Genomic DNA, 8,064 nt, shown 5'->3' with positions numbered 1-8,064 from the left:
CTGACAGCTTGTGTTAGCACTGACAGCTTGTGTTAGCTCTGACAGCTTGTGTTAGCTCTAATAGCTTGTGTTAGCACTGATAGCTTGTGTTAGCACTGACAGCTTGTGTTAGCACTGACAGCTTGTGTTAGCTCTAATAGCTTGTAGCCGCTGCCGCTGAAAATACATTGACTTTTAGCTTCGAGCTAATGCCCAGGCTAGCAGCGCGTCCTGGCGCGGTTTAGAACGGTTTAACGCGTAAAACTGTAAATATTTCAGGCCGAACAGAGCCGGTACACATTCAGACACACAAAGCGCTCCAGAACCCGTGATGAAAACACAGGTAAGCGTTTACCTGTGCCCAAAATGACGACATCAAATTCAGACGGCAGGTCCTCGGCAGCCATGTTGTTTTAGTGAACCATGGTCATGTGACTGATCAGTTCTGGACCAGGAGTTCTGACGTTTGTGTCAGAGGAACCTTCAGTTCGGATGTTTGATCCAAATCATTCTTGTGTTATTTACATGTTTCAGTGTTTATCAGAACTAATCGATCAGACTTCATCGATCATTACTGAAGAACAGACAGAGGTCCGACTGCTTCCTGGACCGGACTGGGATCTGCTGCCAGAACTTTCACAGACCTGGAGGACCCGCCACAGATCAGAACTGCATCACTCTGTGAAGGATGCTTTTAATTTTCAAGGCGGACTTTTAATGTGAAAGTCCATCTCATTACTGATGTTGGAAGGTAAACAAGTGCAAAGAATAAACAACAACAAAACTATCTGAGGCCCCTCCTCCAGGGTAGTAATCAGGTGGGCGGAGCTCTGAGGAGGTAGTAATCAGGTGGGCGGAGCTCTGAGGTTATTTAACGACTTCTCACTGATTAGTTGTTTTTTAATTCCATGCAGAATTTGAAGTTTTCTCCAGCTTTTATGAATTCTAATGTTCAACCGACGGACCCATTGAGTTTCAACAGTAATTACATCATCATCATTCTGACACAAAACAGTTACCAGCAATTAACAAGATTTGGACCAGAACTAGAGAGCACCACATGTATCTCTGGTTCTGGTCCCAAGCCCGGGTAAATGGTGACGTTGTGTCAGGAAGGACATCTGATGTAAACACTTTTGCCAAAACTATAATGTGAGTTCCAACATTTTTCAGTCAGGTCATCTGGACAGTTTCTTTTTGTGCTGAAACGTTTCGCCTTCAATCCAGAAGGCTTCATCAGTCAAGGAAACACAAAACTGATTCTTCCCCCAACAGCTTACTCCAAAGTGGAACAAACCAGTTCTGCTTGTGATAAGATGGTCTCTTTGGAACGCCCCCTCCTCCATTGCCGGCCCTCTTCCTTGTTGACAGTCTTGTCAAACTGGTTGAAAACAACAAAGTCCATGCTCAATAATCCAGGTATACAATCCTACATTTTTCAGTCAGTTCATCTCACCTTTACTGATGAAGCCTTCCGGATTGAAGGCGAAACGTTTCAGCACAAAAAAAGAAACTGTCCAGATGACCTGACTGAAAAATGTTGGATTGTATACCTGGATTATTGAGCATGGACTTTGTTATAATGTGAGTTCATCAACAAAAAGAAAGAAACCAGGAAGGACAGGTGGTGGTGGATTTCACCAAGAGAATGTAAATGGCAGTAGTCAACACCTGTTTCCAAAAGAGGGGGGAGCATAGAGTGACCTATCAGAGTGGAGGAAGGAGTACGCAGGTCGACTACATCCTGTGTAGAAGAGGAAACCTGAGGGAGACTGGAGACTGTAAGGTTGTGGCAGGGGAGAGCGTGGCCAGACAGCATCAGATGGTTGTGTGTAGAATGACTTGTTGTTGTGAAGAAGAGAAAAAGAGTCAAATCAGAGAAGAAGACCAGATGGTGGAAGATGAAGAAGGAAGAATATCCTGATGCATGCTCAATAATCCAGGTAGAAAAATCTAAAACTGTTAAGTCTGGTCCTCTTGACATTCAAAAAAATATATATATATAGAAAAGTTTTGTCTCTCATCCGAGAGACTTCCTCAGTCTGAGGTGCTGTATTCAGCTCAGTCTCTTAAATAGCACCTTCTCAGAGTGGATCAACCAGTTTGCTGCTGACAACCAGAACCAGCTGATCACATGCTCAAGAAGGACCATCAGCCTAACAATGGATCATTAGCACCTGATGGCTGTTTACTGTTCACAGAGGGCTGAGTGATACTAGCAATCACAGCATTGTAAGAGGGGGACAGTTGAACCCGGAGGCTCCACCCCTGTTTAATGATGGACGGTTTCTTTTCACAAAGATGGCCTCCTTTACTCCTCTCTCAAACCATCGTTCCTCTCTATCCAGGATGTGAACATCTTCATCCCTGAAAGAGTGACCTCTGGCCTGGAGATGAGTGTAGACCTCAGAGTCCTGGCCTGATGATGTTGATCTTCTGTGCTGGTCCATCCTTTTGGTTCTGGTTGTCAGCAGCAAACTGGTTGATCCACTCTGAGAAGGTGCTATTTAAGAGACTGAGCTGAATACAGCTCCTCAGACTGAAGAAGTCTCTCGGATGAGAGACGAAACGTTTCTGTATTTTTTTGCTTTGTTTTGTTTTTTGGTTTTTTGAATGTCCAGAGGACCAGATTGAACTTTTTTGGAAGAAGGAAGAATGTTGTGATAAATTCAGAGAGGAGCTGTTAAAGGCTCTGGGTGGTAAGAAAGAGCTTCCAGATGACTGGACTACTACAGCAACAGTAATTAGAGAGACAGGTAGGAAGGTACTTGGTGTGTCATAACATGGTATGGTATGGTATAAAGTTTATTCATTTTAAAAAAGTACAAAACAATTCCATAACTATATAAAAAGATACAAAAGATTTAAAATGAAAGGCAGCAGAAAGAAGAAAAAATCTTATTATATCTGCCCCTTTTTTCAAACAATTATTTCAATCATAATAATCTTCAAGTAACAGAACAAAATGAATAACTTTCTAATTTTTCTAATTCTAATACAAAACACACACTAAGCTACTTCATATATACTTTTTTAACAATCCAGCTTTGATCTTTTTCTTAAATGTTCACATTGACTTGACATTTTTCACATCACTCTCTAGAACATTCCACAATCCAACTCCTTGGATTGAGGTAGACCTTCCCTTCAGACTAGTTCTGAATTTTGGTTTGACAAATATCTCTATCCCCTTAAGATTATAACAACTTTGTCTTTTAACAACATTTATTTGGATATTTAATGGTAATGTGTTATTTTGAGCCCTATACATAACTGATAAAATACTGTAATCTACCAAATCATGGAACTTCAATAAGTTCAGTTGATAAAATAATGTGCTTGATGGGTGACAGTAATGCTTTCTGGTGATAATTCTTACAGCTCTTTTCTGTAAAATAAAAATAGGTTTTGTAAATGTTTTACATGCTTTCCCCCAAACATCAATGCAATAGATTAAATGTGGAACAATGATTGTGTTATACAACATGTACAGAGCTTTATCATTTAATAATTCCCTGACTTTGTACAGTACTGCAATAGATTTAGATATTTTTGTTCTTACAGAATTGATGTGATTTTTCCATGTTAGCTGTTCATCAATGATTACACCCAAAAATTTCATCTCATTAACTCTACAAATCTCAACACCCTCAATTTTAAATGGATCATCAACAGTTCTCTTTTTGTTACTAAATATCATGTATTTAGTTTTATCTAAATTTAATGATAATTTATTAAGTTTGAACCAAGTTTGTATTTTATCAAATTCTGTCTTCATCAATTCCAACATCTGTTTCACATCTTTACTCAAACAAAAAAATGTGGTGTCATCTGCAAAAAGGACACATTTGAGGAGTCCTGATACATTCACTAAGTCATTCACATATAAAATAAATAACTTTGGTCCAAGTACAGAGCCTTGAGGAACTCCACAAGTGATATTGCACAGGTCAGATCTTACACCATTTATTTGTACAAACTGTTTCCTATCTTTTAAATAGCTAGATACCCAGTGTAATGCTGGTCCTCTTATACCATATTTATTTAATTTTTCAAGGAGAATAGTGTGGTCAATAGTATCGAATGCTTTTTTTAAATCAACAAAAATACTAACACAATACTGTTTTTGATCGACAGCAGTAGTTATTTGTTCCATTATTTCCATGAGAGCCATTGATGTAGAGTTTTTTGCTCTAAACCCATACTGACTGCTACTTAGAATGTTTTGTTTAGTAATAAATTTATCTAATCTGGTCACAAACAGTTTTCTAGAATTTTTGAGAACTGTGGTAATAAGGATATTGGTCTATAATTATTGAACACACATTTATCACCATTTTTAAAGAGAGGAACTACCTTAGCTACTTTCATATTGTCTGGAAATATTCCTTTTGAAAATGATAAATTACAAATATATGTAAACGGCTCGATAACATAACTCATTATGTCCTTTACAAACATCATATCCATGTCCACCCAGTCTTTTGATCTCTTATCTGTAAGATTTTTTACAACATTCATTATTTCTTCTTTGTCAGTTCCATTAAGAAAAATACTGTTGTCACAACTTATAACTGAATGGTTCACATTATTGTCTACTTTTGGTATTTTAGCTGCAAGGCTTGATCCAACGTTCACAAATTGATGATTAAATCCATTTACAATTTCATTTTCATCATGGATTTCATCGTCATCCTTCAAAAAATATTGTGAAATACCTGTTTTTGCTTTATGACTTTTCAGAACACTATTTATTACTCACCATGTAGCTTTCATATCACCATTACTTTTATTTAATAAATCATGTAGTGAACTAGACCTCCTACAACAATCTGTCTCTGAAGACCTTCAGGGGACAGGAACTGTTATTTCATTGATTTGAATCCAGAACACAAATTATCTCATCAAGAGAATATTTAATTGTATCTTGAATTAATCAATTGACAGAACACTCTTCTTTTTATATTATCATTACTATTTTACAATATCTTGATAATCAAAGTGTGTTTAGTTCATACCATTTCTAATGTTGAAGTGAACCACTCATGTAAATCAACTGTGAAACAGTATTAATGATTTTTAAACTTCATTAGACTTAGATCATACAAGTTAAATGTCTATTTACGAAGTAATTGTGCATTTTAATCTTCTTTCTGAATGAGGGGTGGATTTGATGTCAGTCAAAAGTCAGAGAACAAGTTATGAGAACAAAGTGCCGTGTTTTAAAACTCTCAGACAGTAACTAAGGAACTGGCGCCTGTCACTTCTTCAAAATATTTTCCTGTCTGTACTAACCATTCTTAAAAACATTTCTGCTGTCTGCGACTCCTAATAACCCTCTGACATCACTAAAACTCCACCACTGCTGGTTGTGTTAACCAATCAGGAAGTACTAAATAACAGGAAGTGGATACCCTTTAAAAGTCAACACTTCTTGGAACTATTCAGTCTTCCTGGAACTTTCAGTTCTTAATGGAGGCTGGGGTCTGACAGTCTCTACTCTAATAGCTGATGGAATTGGACCATGTGCCAAGGGTCCGTCCATTCCAGCGGAGTCACAGCACGCCTCGCTGTGAACTCACCCGGGCGTAACGCCCTACAACTTCTAACGAAGATTCCTTCTAAGGAAGTTCTTATTCTGTTGAACGGAGTACTTCGTCACGACTCCTGACGATATCCAGCCACTCTGACCGGAGACGCTGAAAGAAGTGTGAAATGGACCTCTGTACCGGAGCTGATTTATCTTCTGCAAAGGTAACAAGTCGTCACGCGCTGAGTGTTCCGAGGGCTGAGCTGGGGTCGGAGGAAGGGTGCCATTCCTGGTCAACACATTTTCCTTCCTCCATCTAAATCTTCTCTTTAAACCTCTGCGCCAGTAAATCAAGTTAAATGCCTTCAGAGATGAATCATTCTCCATCAGTAATCTTCTGTTGTCTTGTTATTTGAACTTGCTAAGTTTATTAATCAGAAACAGATCAGCAAATCAAGTGTACATGTTTTGATGTCAAATTTTGATTCTGTTAAATAAATGACCACATTTATTCTGATGGGTCAAAGATAAAATGGCGTCTCATGTCACTAATTATACACTTCACTCTCAAGTTATCTTGGTCACATGACAGAAATTTAACTCGAAAAAGAAAGAATCCGTTGTTAATTAAACAATTAATATTCTTTGTGCTTGAACTAGCCTTAAGAATAATTAATTAAGTAGTATGTCCGCAGCCAAAGCTGTCCCGACATCACTACAATCACTATAATATTCATTCTTGTGTTTCCTTATAATCGCTACTAATTTATTTTTATACTTCTTATATTTCTCTTCAGCCTCTTGTGTTCTCAATTTCAAGAAACATGTATACAAATAATAATTTTTTTACAAGCATTAGAAATTTTTAGAAGCATTAGAAATGCAAAATGAGAATATGATGAAAAAGTTGATTTATTTCAGTAATTCCATTAAAAAAGTGAAACTTGTATATTATATTCATTCATTACACACAGACTGATATATTTCAAAGTTTATTTCGATTAATGTTGATGATTATAACTGTAATATCCTGATTATCTTTACATTCGAGATGTTTTTTTATTTACATTTATTGAAAAATACATCTAATTTTATTGTAATGCACCGAGGCATTCAATGTATTTTAGTTTGTAATACGTTGAGTAAAAATGCACAGCCTGACCAAAAACAGGTCACACACTAACACTTTGTTGGACCTCCTTTATCTTTGATCTTATCGTTCGTTCTCTGTGTCGTTGTTTCAATAAACTTCTTCAACGTCACAAGATCTGTTTCATCCAGTGTTGCATTAATGTTTCACCAACATCTTCCATTGATGACGACACACTGGTCATGATGGTGCATCACTTCTCCTGCCTCTCTTCTGACCCTGATGCTCCATCACTCTGGAACAGGGTCAGTCTGGACTCATCAGACCACATGACCTTCTTCCATTGCTCCACAGTCCAATCTTTATGCTCCCTAACAAATTGGAGCCTTTTTCCCAGTTAGCCTCACTGGTTAGTGTTTTTTTTAAGGCTCCACAGCTGTTCTTGAGTTCCGTGTTTAAATGTTCTTACTGTCTCTATGAACCACAGCCCTGAGTGCTGCTGGTGTTCTTCTTCCATTTGATTTCACCAAAAGTTTAAGTGATCACTGATCACCATCATTCAGGATTGTTGTTGTTTTTTTAAAATAATGTGTTGGACAGTTCTTAACCCAGTTTTAGTTTCTACAATCTCCTGAGATGTTTCCTCTGCTTGATGCCAATGATTTGACCCTTCTCCACGACCACGCCGTGAGTCTTTCATCATGTCGTTGAAGAAATGAGAAGCAGCTCATTGCACCAGTTGGAGTTAAAGAACTTGTTGCAGCTGAAACCTAATCGTCCGTGCAGTGATGATCCAGCAGGAGGCTCGGACCTGTTTCATGAGTTACATCCAGGTGGTGAGGGTTTTTTTGGCCAGTGTATAACTGTGATGAAATCCCATTGTTTTGGTATAAAACCTTCAACGCCTGATTGTAGAAACTTTCCAGAGGTTTAAGTGCAGTTTGGTGAGTCTGTGACCAGACAGTTGCTCCATAAGACAAATGTGAAGGAATCATTGAGTTGAAGAACATTTCTGCACAATGAAGTGTCAAATAATTTCTTATTATTTTAAAACAATTTATATTGAAATGTAAGTTTCTATTTTTGGTTCATATATGTGAACATCTGATTCCAGACAGTCAGTGTCTCACCTGTCACAAAGCTCACCGCACATCACTGTGTGAAGAGGAAGATGTGACTCACCAGCGCCAACAATTGAGAAGAGCTGAAGGCCACGATCAGAGCAACCTGGACTCTCAGAACCTGAGCAGAGACACGGACTGATCCACTCCATGACACGACGCAGTGGTGCAGAGATCCACACACAAAGAGCAACAACTAAGTATTGATGATGAACATGCTCACACTTGTCGTGCTCCTCGCACTTGTCGTGCTCCTCGCACTTGTCGTGCTCCTCGCCGTGCTCGCACTTGTCGTGCTCACACTTGTAATGCTCACACTTGTCATGCTCACACTTGTCATGCTC

At 38.3% G+C, this 8,064-nt stretch overlaps 2 protein-coding genes across 2 annotated transcripts in view; both read right to left on the bottom strand.

Annotated features, from left to right (window-relative positions):
- The window catches only part of chm (CHM Rab escort protein), a 30,325-nt gene extending 29,913 nt beyond the window's left edge, over nt 1-412 (bottom strand). Inside the window, exon 1 of the mRNA XM_037687738.1 lies at nt 335-412. Coding sequence (XP_037543666.1) covers nt 335-386 — 52 coding nt within the window. The 5' untranslated portion in view covers nt 387-412. The remainder of the gene's footprint in view (nt 1-334) is intronic.
- ik (IK cytokine) overlaps nt 1-8,064 on the bottom strand; it is a gene marked incomplete at its 3' end in the record, with an annotated part of 58,686 nt that overhangs the window by 1,682 nt on the left and 48,940 nt on the right.

The sequence above is a fragment of the Nematolebias whitei genome, chromosome 14 (genome assembly GCF_014905685.2).
Source record: "Nematolebias whitei isolate Nwh7 chromosome 14, NemWhi1, whole genome shotgun sequence".
NCBI classification, from domain to species: domain Eukaryota; kingdom Metazoa; phylum Chordata; class Actinopteri; order Cyprinodontiformes; family Rivulidae; genus Nematolebias; species Nematolebias whitei.
The sequence above is the reverse complement of the archived record's forward strand: the minus strand, read 5'-3'. Positions and strand labels throughout refer to the sequence as shown.